Below are 17450 nucleotides of genomic sequence, written 5' to 3' on the forward strand. Positions count from 1 at the left end.
ACCCAAGATAGCACAATTAATATTGTAATATGTACTCTAGTTTTCTCATAGAACATCCAGGGCCTTCCAGACTGAAAATAGCTTTTAGAGCTTTGCCACTGCAGGGACATGGTGACATTACATTCCAAACCATGTATTATGTACTTATATGAATGTTAAATAAGCACAGTAGGATTTAGCCAACTTAACCATACTTTAGGGGTCAGAGAACACGCACTAGAGCCTGGACAGGCAGTGTAAAAAAACAGCAGCATCAGTCCAGAAAAAGGGGGTGAGCATGCAAAAAAGGGTATTTTCTCACATATTGTACTTGCAGCTTCTCTGCTTGTGCTCAGAGCGCCACCTTGAGACTATAATTCCCACACTGAACCCTGTCTCACTGTATAACATTGTGCATTATGGTGTGTATTAAGTGTACTTCAAGATTGGATTGCATTTTGTTTATATGTATATACATATTAGTACAGGAGGTATATCACTTCTTATTGGGTGAAAATAATCAAGGGAATCGAAAGTTGAAATTATCGTTCTGAGTGTTTTGTCTTTATGTTCCCCTTGCAGGGCGTTCAGGGGATGTGGAGAATGTCAAGACCCTCGGAAATAACTACCAGTTTGCTGTGGATGTGAGTGACTTCTCCCCTGAAGATATCATTGTCACCACCTCCAATAATCAGATCGAAGTCCGTGCCGAGAAGGTAGGAAGTAATCCACCCCAGGTTGCATCTCTAGCCAACCAGCTGTCCCTGCAATCGGGAAGAGTTATTGTTTATTTTTTCCTTGCTTTATGTAGCACCAAAGATGTCCCTAAACAGATACATTATGGAAGGTCCTTTACAAATAAAATGGGTTCAAAGATTTTTGGGAGGCAGATGATATAGGCGAGACAGAGTCCAACTGGGGGTAGGTGTTTTAGGCAGGAAAAGCAATAGACACAAATCAGATGGGACCAGCGTTTGTCCAGCCAGTAGATACGTTAAATTCCAGATAACTAGATCCCATGTTATTTGAGTTAATTGAAAGCTTAATTGAACAGATTGTGAGATTATGAGACACAGGAGGCTTATTGTGCTCTCGAAGATAGTTTAAACTCAATAGGTGTGTTTGTGTGTTTTCATATGTTGCGGAGAACAATATAGAATATATTCTTGATTTTGTCAAAAACTTTGGGACATATTTACTAGGAAGTGGCGGTAGCCACCTTGGCTTAACACCGCGCTCCACTACTTCCCAAACGCTGCACCATATTTACAAGGATACAGTGCAGCCCTGCGTTGCCCCCTGCGCTGGCACTCATTTTAGATGCCTAGTGCCAATACAGACACCTTTGCACCATAGTGCAAGGGTGCCTGCGTTGTAAGGGAAGATTGTTTATTGAGCAGGAAGGTGTCTCTTCCTGAACTTAAACAATCTGAAATGACATTTTGAAACTTCTATGTGTGCAGCAAACATCATTTTGTTTACTTGATTGTTTATGTGCAGGAAGGGTCACTTTCCTGCACAAGAACAATCAATGGCCTTTTGCTGTTTCTATGTGTGCTGCACAACGCAGCAGCACATATAAAACCTGATTTTAGAAAGGGCGTTTTGGGGGTGTCATGCGACTAATTGTGATGTCTGAACAGGTGTTCAAGACCATAATCTCTGACTGCATGACTGTATGAGTGCCATTTAGAGGATTGTCTAATGACCAATTGGGGCTGTCTGAAGGCTGGCTGATATTCTTTGGTGACCAGGACCAGGACCAGGAACGGCAGAGTCAGCACAAGCAGTGCCGAAGGACGCGAGCGACAGAAGGCGCCCCCTCTCCCGACTCCCTGGCACCTGTAGACGCGCAGCAAGTAGCGCAAAGAGGTACAAAATTGACCTCCATGAAGTAAAGGACTAACACGTCACTTTACTACACACATCCCAATTGGTCCTGAAGAAAGCCCAACTGACCTACCTAGGCAACAGCGGGCTGAAACATGTTGACCTTTTAGTACATGAAAATTGATTGCATAAGAATCCTAAACATTCTCCACACGCATATCTACGATATTTTCACTCCTAACTCAAATCCAGGAAAATAAATTGAACTATCTGGCTGTCCGAGTTATTTTAAACCTCACACTCACCACTTATCACTGGTCACTACTGCTTTTATATAACAAAAAGGAGGAGTACCACCTTAGATAAGGCTAAAAGGCGATATCGGTGGGATGAAATTCTAATGAGGAAAAAAGAAGAAGTCCTTCTTTGTTTTTAATGAACCCCTCACTCACCGACCTGGTCGGTGACATGCTTCATCATCGGGGCCACCTTGACAGCCGAATGCCGTCAAGGTGTGCTGCGACACCTGAGATACAGTGGAGCGGGTATGTGAGTGATGAATGTAGAAAAAGAAGTATGTGAGTTAAAAATTGTCCTGGTATTGTCCAGTAGTCTTAGAATAAAATTTTTTTTATAAGCCATACCAGGACAATTTTTAACTCACTTACTCCTTTTTCTACATTCATCGCTCACATACCCGCTCCACTGTATCTCAGGTGTCGCAGCACACCTTGACGGCATTCGGCTGTCAAGGTGGCCCCGATGATGAAGCATGTCACCGACCAGGTCGGTGAGTGAGGGTTTCATTAAAAACAAAGAATGACTTCTTTTTTCCTCATTAGAATTTCATCCCACCGATATCGCCTTTTAGCCTTATCTATGGTGGTACTCCTCCTTTTTGTTATATAGTTACCTACCCAGGGGATCAGGAGTACTCTTCCGTCCACCGAGGTGGATAAAATCCCTTTACTCTCCCCTTTTTGTTTATAATATACCTTGGCAGCGCACTGCTGCGAGAGTTTTGTCCTTCTTTGATCCAACTAACTCCTTAAGACACTTCACTTATACACATAAGTTCCAACATGGGGGACAACCAAGGCCTTACATATTCTACAGAAGAGATTGACGCCATCATGGGCGAAATCTCTGGTTTGCAGATGCAAGCATCTCACAAACAATATCACAGACAGGCGACTGGGAAAAATTAACTGAGATGAAGAGGGAACGTATAAGGACTATACTACACGGCACCATCTTAAAAGTGTATGTTACGAATAACACGGCCCGAAGGGCCTTCTGGTGACAAACGCTCCACGGATCTTTCTAAACAATGCCACATTCAGAAAGGACTGGGCTTTAATAGCTTGGCATTGTACGCATGATTGGATTGTACTAATTCTAAAAACGGCTCTAAGATTATCCGAAGCTATCCAAATAGAAATTTAAAAAACTGAGACACATATTAAGACAAGCATAACTGGGTACAAAAGAAAACTTGATGAAATAAACAAGGAGATAACTGAATATAAGGACAACCTGACTCAACAAAAAGTCACAAAATTCCAAAAGGATCTGAAAAGGTTTTCATTCGTCAAAACCTACCCTTACTCTGACCCTGACTTCAAACCACCGGAAAAGCCTACATCTGATTCGGATATCTCAAGTAACTCATCAGGCAGTAGCAGTGGGTCAAATACTAATATTAACAAACAGCGAGGCAGAGGAGGTAGAAGAGGGCAAGGACATTTTTGGCCTGGTTTCAATCCTCCGATGTTTCAAGACCCATTCAACCAACCAGCGAACTTCCCAATGTATGGATGGCAACCTCCTTTTCAGCCACATTTCCAGCCCCCCCCCCCCCCCCCCCCCCTTTTCATCAAAATCAATTTCGTCCCCCTTTTTTTCACAGGGGCAGAAGGGGAAGAGGAAAAAACAGACAACCCAACCAAGTACACTGGGAGGAAGACGACCCAGTGAGCAACAGAACAAAGAGCAAGGCAGGCCCGAGCAGTGCGAAACCCTAGTTACCAATCTATCTTCAAGACCTCTAACACCTACTGAAGAGTGCGTTTTAAACAAGGGACTTGGTTTTGTGCCCACAGCCCGGTTGGACAAATTCCAATTACATTGTGAATTGGCTGGTTTCATTAGAAAACTAAGACTAAAAGCTTTCTTTGAAAAGCAGGGCCCACCGAGAGAATGTGAAGTGGAAAATGAGAGCGGACTAAGGGTGAAATACACCTTTATGCCACCACCACACACTACCCCAGTTGAATTGATTGCTTTTGAGCAAGCTGTTTATAATGATGTTGAAAAGATGCAGGCTTCCTCCCATTTTCAAAACTTGAGCAAAGCAGAAAACACAGCATTAAAGGAACTACGTGCCTGTGAAACCACTATAATAAAACCAGCTGACAAAGGTGATGGACTGCTGGTTATGGATATAACCTCCTATCGCGAGGAATGTGTCCGACTCCTCAGTGACACCAGGAACTATCAGATTCTAAATACAGATCCCACGAGTGAATTGAAAGCGGAAATTCATCAATTAGTCAAAATTGCAGAATCCTCTGGTGCAATATCCAAGCAGGAAGCAGATTACTTGGGTACCACTGAAGGCAAAATTCTTTATTTCTACATCTTGCCCAAAATGCATAAGGGTAGGCTACCCCCTCCTGGACGTCCAATCGTTTCAGGCATTGGCTCCTTGTTAGAACCTCTGTCAAGGTTCTGTGATTTTTTCTTGAAAACTATTGTTCAAAAATCAGCTACTTAGGGGAGGAGCCAAGATGGCGACCGGAGCAGACCTGTAGGCTCCCGGCTCCGCCAGCCTTTCAGCGCCGCACCGACATCCTGACACAGATCCTGGTGTGAATTGGCGGCAGATTGTGTGCGGCGCTGCGCTGATCGCGGCGATGCTTCCCCGGACTCTCGACCTGCCCGGCGGCCGGAGATAGCCGCGGAACAGCCTGCAGCCCTAGACCCCGTTTGCACGGTCCCTTCCTGCCGAGCCCCGGTGAACTGCTGACGGCCGGAGTGCTTGATCAGCGCCGGCTGCTGGACCACCGGTGAGATCCCCGCGATGCGCTCCCTGCTATCAGCTATCTGAAGCGACTCGAAGCGGGCCGGGAGAAGGGAGCACTTGAAACGCTGCAGCATCCCTCCGGACCACTTCCTTTGTTTGCGGCAGACGATACGGAGAAAGGCTTGCTCGGCCATATTTGTTCAACCAGGATTGCCTGCCCCCATGCCTCTCCACCCGGATCTGCCACAGGGCGCATATCCTGTAATGTGTGCCTCATTGGAGCGGTATACAGTGCTCCTCCAGTATTGAATGGGCAAACGCTGGTACTTTGTCTATCCTGTGATTACCCCAGAGTCTCGCCATAATGGCTTTGCTTGGTGCTTTGTGTGGTGGGGGTGAGTGCCCGATCCCGCCAGTGGCCTGTGTTGCCCCGCCTGAGATGGGGTCCGAGTTACCAGAGACTCCCCAGGGAAGCGAGAGGCAGGGGCTGCAACCCACACTTTCCCTTGACACCGTTCTATCCGCCCTGTTTGACCTCCGTGCGGATATGTGCCATAACTACGGAAGATTGGGAGGCAAGCTGGACGACATGGCGTCCGCGCTACGGAGGGGGTGTACCGCGCTGATCCCGCAGAGCTGCCACTCTTCTCCACCCGCAATCCACGAGGATACAGCGCTTCCTCCTGCCTGCTGGTCGCCTGTGCCCGCTTCCGATTTTGCTGGCGCTCAAGTCCACCCGCCTGACACATCCGCCCGGGATACTTTGTTTCCCCCTTTCATGGAGAGTGCTACATTGTTGTTGGACTTAATATCGAGGGCGCCTTGGGATCTATCTACGGCATTGCTGGTTCCATCGATGGCTCCTGTGTTGTGTTTTTTGACTTTGCTGCCTGAAAACTCATACTATCCTGATGTCTCGGTGGATCTCCTTGCTACAGTCGACGGAATTCCTGGTGACTTTCGACGGCCATTTTGTGTTCCCACATTACTTTCGTTCTTTCTCTCGCCATGTTGCTTTTTTGTTCTACAGTGGGCGGGCCTCTCCCGGCGAGCACGTCTGGGGGTGCACCCACGTTCGGGCCAGGGCTAGGCTGATTTCCTTAATATCTGCTTCTGGGCGGGTTGACCCGGGTTTGGGATTATTTTTGTGTTCAGTTTAATCGAACGCTGCTAGTTGACGTCTCACCCCTATCTCTGCTTTATTACTTGCCGGCTATCCTGACCTTGGGGTGGGAGATGTATACGTGACTGGTGGGGACTGGGATTGCCTAGAATTGATCCTCCTCCTGTTTTATTTGTCTTTGAGAGTTGGTGAATGGGGTGTCCTTTTCTCACTCTCTATATTAGATGTTATATCTTTTTCTTTCTCTTTCCTTTCTTTCTTTCTCGCTATATTTCGGGTTTATTGGGCGACAGACACACTGCTGGGGGGGGGCAGGCCGTAGCCTCTGCATGCGTGTAGGGTGGGGGGTTAGTAGTTAGTTTCTAGTTATTATTTCTATGGTGCCTTATTTTATTCCTATTCTTGATTTTCTCCTTTGTCTGGGTCCATGCCTAGATTACTAGAGGTTGGGTGGTGACGGGCGATGGGTGGGACGTTTTGAAGGGTCACCAAGTTGGCTCTAAAATTGCTGCCATGCCGCCTGGGAGGGACTTGAATGTTGGGCCGATATCCTGTGGAGTAAATTTTAGTAAATGTCATGCTCCTCCCGCATGGATCCTTCCTTTTGTTTCTTCTTCTCTTACGATTCGGGACAGTACGATCTGATTTAATGATAGCGTAAAAAACTTTGAAAATTAACCTTCACTGGTTCTGGGACACGGTACTACAGTAATTAATGTGTAACTCTTTACTGCTTGACTACGATGATGGGGTACTACTGTGTCGCCGTAATGCTTGCACTGGTGCTTTAAACGTTTTGTGGCCGGCCGGATGGTTGTAGGCCCGTATTTGTCCTCCTTTCATGCACAATAAAGGTTTTCAAAAATTAAAAAAAAAAAAAAATCAGCTACTTACCTACAGGATACAAAGAGCCTACTGAACTTACTACAGAATCTAGAGGTTGATGAAAATACTGTCCTACTAAGTTTTGATATTGAGATTCTGTACACAAGCATACCCCAGGACGACACCATCCAAGTCCTGGGTAACACCTTGGATAATGCAGACTGGTAATTTCACACACCAAAAGCTTTCATCTTGGAATGTGCTAAGTTGGCTCTAAAACGCAACTACTTTGAATTCGAGGGTACCCTGTATTTGCAGACTGGGGGCACGTCAATGGGAAGCGTTTTTGCCCCCAGCATAGCTGGTTTGTACGTATATGACTTTGAAAATAAGTTCATTCTGAATGAAATAAACCCTTTCCGCGAAAATCTGACCTTCTGGAGACGTTACATCGATGATGTCCTGGCAATTTGGCAAGGACCTGTCGAACATCTTGATCAATTCATCACCTGGATAAATACCTGTGACAATAACCTCAGATTCACCAATTACTATGATAAAGAAGAAATTGTGTTTCTTGATGTAGTTATTAGCAAAGAAGGCAATCATCTGGAGACAAGGACTCACTATAAACCTACCGCAAAAAACAATCTGTTACGATTTGAGAGTTTCCACCCTCGCCCTCTCAGGGAGAACCTACCGTACGGACAATTTTTAAGACTGCGCAGAAACTGCAGCAAATTGTCTGAGTACAAGGAACAAGCAAAGGACTTATCTGAGAAATTAGGCAATCGTGGATATCCCAATAGAATAGTGAACAAATGCCAGAAGAGGGCCAGAAATCAGCCCAGAGAGGCACTACTTGAAGAAAAAACTGAGGCGAATGATGAAATACCCCTGACATGTGTGACCACATTCAACTCAATATCGAATCAGGTGACCAGGATTATAAATAAGCACTGGGCTATCGTGAACACTGGAAATCTACACTGGGAAAAACCCCTGTTTTCTTTCAAAAAGTCACACAGTCTAAAAGACACTCTTGTCAACACTAGACCCAAAGCAAGGACAGCATCAGTCACACAATCTATCACTAGAACTTGGGGTTTACCGGATATAACCGGGCATTACCGCTGCGGAGATTGCAGCGTATGTAATTTGACCAGGAATACAAAAACACTGGATCTGGAAGCTGGTAAAACTTGGATAGTATTAGGAAGGAGGGTTAACTCAATTAAGTCACTGGGACCTGGGTAATACAGCATTAAGAAAAAAGGGGTCCCAGTTACGGAGGGGTGCGCGTGATCACAACCAATTAATTAAATCAAATGAACAAAAAATGCGTCTATAATGTTTTATTCACATTATAGGAAAAAACAACAGTTATAATTTCAAACATTGCGATTGTATTAGTGCCCCTGGGGGTAAGGAGGACGTGAAGTCGTGAGGGTGGTGTAGGTAGGGGATAGTGACAATAAAAACACGTATATATCAGACGTTAGCACAAATTCAATGAAAGATATATAACAAAACGGTCATAGTTCAAACCAATAGTTCATAGTACACATGCCCCATTGTCCATAATATACAGAAATAGTGGGTAAGGGGAGGCTGTGTCATAAACCGGGGAGTGTGTCGACGTTTCGACCCCAAGTATGGCAGGAATCAATGAAGTCCTTGCATGAGGGTCTTCATCAGGACGAAGGGAGGGTGGTGGGGCTAACAACCTGAATAAATCAGTGCTTCCTGGTCGTAGGTCAGGATGGGTCCGATGGGAAGCATTCAATCTTATTATATTAAATCCGGTATCCCGATATAATGGGGGAGATGGATCCGGACGCTGGGCATAGGAGACCACTCTACGTATCGATTAGCGTAGAGAATTTCAGAGTGTCCCCATTTCAAAGGATTACGTCCGCATTAATCAGGAGTCGTAGCCGATGGAAGATTTATCCAGCGGCTTTGCGGGAGCCTCGAGGTAAATGCTAGGTAAAACTTGGAGGCAGTTTTCACACACCAACTGCAACAGTAGTAATGTGGTATATTTGATCGAATGTACATGCAAGAAACGGTACATAGGAATGACCACTCGTAAAGTTAAACAAAGGATTTGCGAAAACCGCAGCACCATACGCTGCAAGAAAAATGCAACCCGGCTAACTGATCACTTTATTGAGACGGGTCACACACCAAACGACATGTTTTGGACTATCATTGAGCAGGTGTCTTCTGGACCTAACCTACAGAAACGTCTGTATGAGAAGGAGCAAAGATGGGTATACAGACTATCCACACATCTAAATGGCCTAAACGATAATATACCATGGGCGAGTGTACTCTAACGTTTGACCCTCCTGAGTACCTTTATAAAACTCTAAACCCACTGGTTTATATCCTGTACACCAACCCCCATGGTCCTAATATATCCCGTGTTGAATGATTGATTCTCTTTGAGTTCCCCTGTCATTGGTATGATATCATATACCCCCTGGTGCTGACCCCTTTTTAACTCTCTTTAGCAGGGAGAATGTCTACCCAATACCTTGCATAATTCAAATGTCACTTGTTCCAAATTTAACCCCACTTCGACCATACTAGTGAAAATATGATCAACATCTCCGCGATATTTTTCACCACTTTTGCCAGTTAAACCTCCCTCTCAGCCTGTCGATAATCTCCCAACAGCTATAATTATCAAATCCATTCCGGATTGAAACACCACGAAACGCTATTACGTTTCCTTGACAACCCCCTTTTGCCTAGACGTTCCTCTCAATGGAGCACCTTGAAACGCAATCCCGTTTCCATGACTACCCCCCTACACCTAACGGGCTTCCATAGTTTCCCCGATGGCCGCGTGACGTCATTACGCCACGGAAACCACGCCCACTCCAACTCCGATGGCGGCCGCCTTTACCTTCGGCTCCGCATTTGGCTCTTGACGGGCGCACGGAGGGGCGTAATAGGTATACGTCTATAGACCGACCACTGAAACTGTAAGTAGATCCTGGCTTTGTGAAAAAGAAACGTGTCCGTTTCAATCTGCCCAACTAGAGTAGCAGCTCGGTGCCGATAAGCATACCATCGGTTACTCAGCTGACCCATCTTACTTTTCATTCACAGAATATGTTTCCTGAACCGTGGCCTCCCTTCCCTCTAAACCCGTGCAGTCAATTAACCCCTAACTAGGAGTAAGCACGTTTTATTCATAATATGTGTTTTGTGTAGTGTCTGTACTGTATTGTCTGTTTGGATCAAGTTGTAACATTAGCACGTCGGTAATCCTTGGCACTATTAGGATATGAATGCTACTTAGGCACGCACTTTACAGCCTAAGAAAGCAAGCGGTAAACATATTACGCTCGTTCACCTTCACACTTACATTGATAGGTGTGTCCAGAAACAATACTAGATTCACCGAAACAATACTCGATCACCGCACCTGAGTAGTCCGCATTAAATGGATGTGGGATGATTCACAGAAAGAGCAGATTCCGTCACTTCACTACGTTGCAGGCACGTAACTAGTTTTGGTGACTTATACTTTCTCTTTCTTTACAGGTTTTTTGCCTTTAATGTAACCACTTTTGGGTTACTTTTTCTTGCCCTATAACTACTTTTGTTATTAGGGAACAAAGGATTGCAGGTATGGCAAGGTGTTAGTGTACCTTGACCACCCAATTCCTTTACTGGTCCTGAAGAAAAACCGGCACTTTCCACTCGGTTTGAAACATGTAGACCTTGCACATATATTACAGATAAATTTGGTCATAATAAAACCTTTACTGTATCGACACACACCGTTTTTATTATTGTCCAGTAGTCTTAGAATAAAAAATTTTTTATAAGCCATACCAGGACAATTTTTAACTCACTTACTTCTTTTTCTACATTCATCACTCACATACCCGCTCCACTGTATCTCAGCATTCGGCTGTCAAGGTGACCCTGATGATGAAGCATGTCACCGACCAGGTCGGTGAGTGAGGGGTTCATTAAAAACAAAGAAGGACTTCTTCTTTTTTTCTCATTAGAATTTCATCCCACCGATATCGCCTTTTAGCCTTATCTATGGTGGTACTCCTCCTTTTTGTTATATAGTTACCTACCCAGGGGATCAGGAGTACTCTTCCGTCCACCGAGGTGGATAAAATCCCTTTACTCTCCCCTTTTTGTTTATAATACACTACTGCTTTTAACCTAGGGCAAACACCTCCTGGCGGAGGTTGCATACCAACTAACCCGATGATTGTGCAGTCACATGAATAAATGAGCGGAGAATCAAGATATACCGCTATTACGTACAATTTTACACATGCATGAGGGTTTTTTACCATGGGACATACAATTCACCTGTATACCCAGGTTATGCAGGACAAGTGATCCTCCTCCACAATTGATTTATGTGATATTCTTTGGTGGCAAGCCGGTTAAGTCTAGATTTGAGCTCTGAGGGTTGCCTAGTTGGAGGAATAATAACAAAAGGAAGAGAGTGTGAGAACAACTCAGGATCACTCTCAGATAGAGACTAAACAAGGAAAAAAGGATCCTGGAAACCAAACTTGCCTCTCTTATGAAGCTCAGATAACTGTCTGGTACCGTAACTAAACAGAGGCTGCTACAACAATAAAAACGTTCTATTTGTGTATGTCACAAGAACATCAAACCAGCAACTGGAAACTCAAGCCTGTGTTTTTATTCAACTAATTACTATATTCTGGGAGTTGCAGTCGTTGGTGCCTTGAAATAATAAGCTTGAACTATAGTGCAAACTTACACCGATCTGTGAAAAGAAGCGCACAGGAATGTAAACACTGCTAATGTACAGCCATTTAATCACACTCCAAGAATGCTGACTGAAGAGTGGAAGTACTCAACCTTGTATGTGGTGTACAAGAAACACTCTTAAAAATGTCTGTGCCATGAATACGTTTACTGTAACTTGAGAGCACCGTGGGAACCAAGAAGACTTTTTTTGCATAGAACGATTTTAGAAATGCTCACGGGCCACCTGAGACAATGCTCGACCACCTCTTAATGTTGGTTCTGTTCTTCCCCACATCTGCCTCCGACCAATATTCCCCCCCAACCACTACCTCCCTACTCACCGGTGACCGTATGTCATGTTGTGGTGAGGTTGCCAAAGCAACCAGCAATGTGCTCCTCAATAAAACAATAAGACACTGCGTCTATATATATTTCTTAATTAAGAAAATAAAAATTGTGGCCTGCACTAACAATGCTTGGAGAGCCTTGGCAAAACGATCCCAGACCCCTGTGCTCTATTCCCCGCTCCTGCCCCTACGTGACCAACATAACCTACCGGTCACGCAAGAAGCCATTTGCAAGCGCATGCTTCTCAAGCTAGGCATACACACTTGGGGGGATCTATACCAAAAGGAACAATTTAAAGCTCTAAAACCGAGGCACAAGAAACCTAAGAAAATAACGCGAAAAGGGGGCAGGGGAAAAACACCCTGATCCCCAGGCCTGCTCAGGGGGTCCCACAAGGACAGGGTGCGCGGATCCACCCGATAAAAAAAACTAAGCGCTAATGCCCAATCCCCTCCACACTGCCCCGGGGTCCGCCACCCCCAGGCCAAAGTATGAATAATTGTGGGGGCGCACGGCCCCCCTGCAGTCCCGGGGACCTCCACCCTGGGGCTTTTTTTAATGAATAAATACCCTGTGTGGGGGGGCTCAAGCGACACAGCCCCCCTTCTTAAAAAAAAAAAGACCGTCCACGCCCCCTCCTTTCATCACTTTGCAAACGCACCCCCTGGCGCGCTTGAAGAGGGGGAACAAATTCCCCTTGAATACTGGGGGTCCCTGGGGGGCAACTAGCGCCCCAGGAACCTCCAGGATGCGCCAGGGGGCTGCATTGCAGAGAGGTGTTCTGAGGCCACGCCCATTTTTACACCTCTCCGCAGCGCAGCTCTGTGGCGCTTACTGGAGGAAGCTGGTGGGCTAGTTGCACCCCAGGGACCGTCAGTATTCAAGGGGAGTTAATCCCCCAACCTACAACGCGCCATGGGGCACATTTGCACAGTGGTGAAGGGAGGGGCCTGAGTTCACATGTGTGCAAACACACCCTGTGGCGCGGTTTAAGTTGGGGAATTAATTCCTTGTCAATCCCCGCAGCCCCCTGGCACATCATGCAGTTACCTAGTGGGCTAGTTGGCCCCCAGGGACCCACAGGATTGAGGAGGAATTAATTCTCTAACTTAAAACGCACCACAGGGCGTGTTTGCAGACATGTCACCTACAGCCACGCCCCCTTCCTTTACCACTGCGCAAACGCGCCCCATGGCACGTTTTTAAGTTGGGGAATTAATTCTCTTTCAATACTGAGGGTTCCGGAGGGCCAAATAGCCCAATAGGTATCTCCAGTATGTGCCAGGGAGCTGCGTTGCAGACTGGTGTTCAGAGGCCACACCCCTTTTTACACCTCTCTGCAATGCAGCTCTGTGGCACTTATTGGAGGTACCTAGTGGGCTAGTTTGATCCTAGGGACTCTTAGGATTGAAGGGGACTTAATCTCTCAACTTAGAACAGCACACTGTACGACCCACACCCAAGAATGCAGAGCTGTTAGATATATGCTAAATGTTTGAGCTCGCAAGACTCTCGCGAGAGTCAGAAAAATATATTGGTGGAGGCAGGAATTTGGGTGCTTCCGCTCTCACGAAAGTTTCACGGGTGCTGCTATCCTAAAAAAGAAAAGGAGTTATAGCATGAAATAATCACATAATGTAGCAATATGGTGGCTCTAACAAGAGCCTTTGTGTTTATAGTGTTTAGTGTTAAGATACACATAGAACTGGATGCATTCCTTAATGTTATTAAGAAGGATCCTGTTTCCTTCTGCTGTGAAGTGCACTTCATCTCTCCTACTGACACCTGATTTATAAAAACAGATATTGTTGTGATATGTAAACCCATGACATGGTCACGGAGAAATACAGAAACTGTTTTATTGACGTTTTTCCGAGACTTCTCAATCTTAGGACAAAACTCTTTTGATCATTGCCGTTTTTGCCTTCGATATATATTAGAATATACAAAGGCAGAATGAGTAAAAAGAGACATCAATTGTGAAAAAGTCTCTTTTATTTGGATTTTAAACGCAACCCCTGTGATTGTGCCTAGGTCATTGCCACCACAGTGCACTATCATCAGGTCTGGATGCTCACAATCCAAATGCTCTCATTCATTGGTAACAACTGATGCCACTTAATGCCTCTATGTCCAAACCAGGTGATGTTCAAGTTTGGAAATCTAAGATTTTCGTCAGTACAACAATTAATGACATATTCTCTAGACCAGTGCATGAAGCTGTGTCCCGAATCATGGTGCAATATGGAGATGTCAGTCACCAGAGAAGTGCTCAGCAAAGGAAAACGGAGTTACAAGATAAGAGACAAAATGGGAGGGAGGCAAAAATATACGTGTAATTGGTAGATTTTTTGCAATTAGAAAAGTAAGTTAGGTTGGGACCAACTGCTGTTTATTTCGTGCAGAGTCACTTGATTAACAGGAGGAGCTTTTCTATTGGGTGATTTTGAAATTGTGCTACGGTCCTGCTGGAGTCTCGCAGGAGCCTTTAGCTTGTTCCATGCGTCGGACGGCCCCCGTCCGTCTGACGTCATGGTGGGCATGTGAGTCGGACACCTGGGGGCCGTCCGATTTGCACACACATAGAATCCGCCCGCACAGCGGGGAAATTTGCGCCGCAGCGAACGGGTTAACAAGCTTCTGGGGGGAAATATTGCTGTTGGGGCCTCCTACGACCCCAAAAAATACATTTACTTTTTTTTTAAACCTAGAAATTCACTGAAAAAACAGCAGGCTAAAGCAACGTTATAATTTGTGCAATAAAAATATCAGCTTTCGTTAAAAAAAAACTTTGAATTTCACAAAAAAAGGTTAAAGTATTATTAGTTTGGTGAATTTCTCAGTCACAACATTAACATTTTAAACTAAAAAAAAATCAGCTTTTAAAGTTATTGGCACTAACTTTAACTTGCACCCCCACCATGCACTGCTTATGCACATTCAACATCACTTATAACATGTTCTATGACATCATTTATGACATCACTTATGACATCTCAAATGACATAATGGATGGCATCACTCATGACATCATCCAAACGTCACTATCACACATATTGCTCTATAAATTAATCTAACGTTAGAGGCCTGACAATAAGTACAAAATAGTTCAGGAGAAAATCAACCATTACTACTGCCACCACACAAACAACTCACTTAGATGTTGAAAACAAGCATTATATGCAACATTGAGCCTATAGCACTTTACAGGTAGCATAGATCAAATTAACATTCGACCACTAATATACGAGATACACTCATTGACTGCAGTGTTCAATATCTATACATTTGTTGACAGAAAGCCAAAATAGTGAATGCCAGTTGAAAAACAGATGCCCTACTATGGCCAGCGTTTATCTGTATCAAACCCTTGACACTCAACTAACCTACATTGAGAAATGAAGGTGATATGAGCTGGAAAGTTGGTACTGTAAACAGTTTTTTGTCTATGGAGAGAGTTTACTCTGTATCACACTCTGTTTGCAGACAGTAAAACGCTCATGAGAAATGCACTAGTGTATTAAAAAATCTACTAATAGTGTACAGTGTAAAAAAACATTATTTGCTAAAAATAACCACAATCTGAAGGTGCTAAGGAACATACTACCTGCACTCTTCAGACTGTGGTGAAAACTTTACAGATAGCTCATCTATTCTAGCAAAACTAGCACATATCCATATCTTAGGGGCCGATTACGATGGTGGGAAGTCCGCCACCACTGGGCCGGCGGTGAGGACCGACGGCCCGGCAGTGGCAGACTTCCCACCATCACCCTTAGAATTCCCACCATCACATTAGGATGGCAGTGGGCAGGGGAAAGGTACCTCGGCGGACAGAAAGACCGTCCGCCCTGTACCCGCAAGGCGGGCCTTTTCCGCCCGCCTTGCGGGACCAGGTACAATGGGTCTATGGAGGCGGTGCCGTGGGCATTATGATGCCTGTCTTTTGCGGCGGAGTTCCCGCCGCAAAAAGACAGGTGGAAAATGCCATCAGGCCAGTTGCGGGCCCCCAGGGGGGTGGGGTGCTGCATGTGGGGGGTACCTATGGTAACTCCTACATTTGCATGTACAAGGTGGCAGCCACCGCACGGTGCCTGCCCGTTGTACATGCAAATGTAAAACATGTATTTTTACATTGTGCCACCCACCACAATGTAAACATACAGGATGCGCCCGGCAGTGTGGCGGGCGCATCCTAATTCGTTTTGCGGGACCCCGCACCAATGGTGGGCGGTCCCTTTTCCAGCAGCGATGGCAATCCTAATCGGCCCCATAGTTCTTGGTACATACAGTCTTCTATGTTAAATATAAATTATCATGCTGACACAATTCTCCTTAATAAGTCAAGGCAGCTTACAAAAGTTAGTATCTATTACATAGAATCTTCCTCGCTGTAGGAAACATTTTCTGTAGAACTAAAAAGCTTGTCTAAAGCATAATGAACACAAGTCAACTGTACACAGAGTTATTCTTAAAAATAAAATGTATAACGTGTTCAATAACTCTACACAGCAATGGTGCATTACATGCATTTTGTATACATGCATTAACTGAATCCAAGCTGTGCAAAATTAGGTAGAAAAGTAACAAGCATTTACAATGCAACGGTTTCGCCTTTGGAAAAGTTAGAGCTATTGGCAATGTAAATGACAATGCCATTTATTTATCTGTTTTCAAAACCAACACATAAATACAAATTTTGTCATTTACAATGCCAATAGCTCAAACTTTTCCAAAGGCGAAACCGTTGCATTGTAAGTGCTTTTTTTTTTAACTCAAGTAGCCAGCCCGACCGCCCAATTCTGAACATGGCGGGCAGTCCACCTCAAGACCACCACCAGGATCCTGGATTCCGTAGGAGGGAGGGGAGAATTGGAGGCAGTGCCGATACTGGCACCGCCATGCCAATTAGGATTTCCATGGACAAGTGAAAATGCAAGGAAGGGACCCCAAAGAGGGCCCCTGGGTGCGCTTTCCCATTGGGCATTGTGGCTGGGGGCCCATGTTGTTCCCCCAATGCTTGCACTGTCGTGAGCACACTGTGTGCGAATGACAGTGCAGCGCTGCAGTGCTGCATTGCCTTGTGGCTCACTCTGTGAGCTGAAGCATGTTACTGCCTAAAGACCACGCTGGCCCGGAGATTTACTCGTAATGCAGCCTGATCTGATATGGGGCTAAGTCTTGCGCGGTATAAAAACGCCATTCATTCATATGCAGCCGCAGGGGTCAGGAAAGGGGAATCAGAATAAACAAACCTCTTATCTCCAGGCTGAACAGAAAAGAAAATATCCACTCAGAACAGTAAAGAAAAGTTACTCAGAGCTAAATAAAGAATGTGTCCCCTTCGCCATGCCCCTATTGTACCTGCAGGACAACCCACCTCTCTAAACGGAGTTGGGTGATGGGGGCTGGCTGTGAGAAAGAGCCCAGGCCCAATCGCGCACCTTCCAGAATAGGAACGTTTTACTGCGAGGGCCAAGGCTCATGTTTGGGTGGGCCTGGCTAACCTACCTCCCCCCTCCAGTACCGGGCCTGGATGGACGCAGCCTTTCC

At 45.2% G+C, this 17450-nt stretch overlaps 1 protein-coding gene across 1 annotated transcript in view; it reads left to right on the forward strand.

Moving 5' to 3' along the window:
- The window catches only part of HSPB7 (heat shock protein family B (small) member 7), a 72167-nt gene that overhangs the window by 40380 nt on the left and 14337 nt on the right, over positions 1 to 17450 (forward strand). The window contains exon 2 of the mRNA XM_086921683.1: positions 562 to 695. Coding sequence (XP_086777809.1) covers positions 562 to 695 — 134 coding nt within the window. The remainder of the gene's footprint in view (positions 1 to 561; positions 696 to 17450) is intronic.

Source organism: Lissotriton vulgaris, chromosome 5 (assembly GCF_964263255.1).
Source record: "Lissotriton vulgaris chromosome 5, aLisVul1.2, whole genome shotgun sequence".
Classification (NCBI taxonomy): domain Eukaryota; kingdom Metazoa; phylum Chordata; class Amphibia; order Caudata; family Salamandridae; genus Lissotriton; species Lissotriton vulgaris.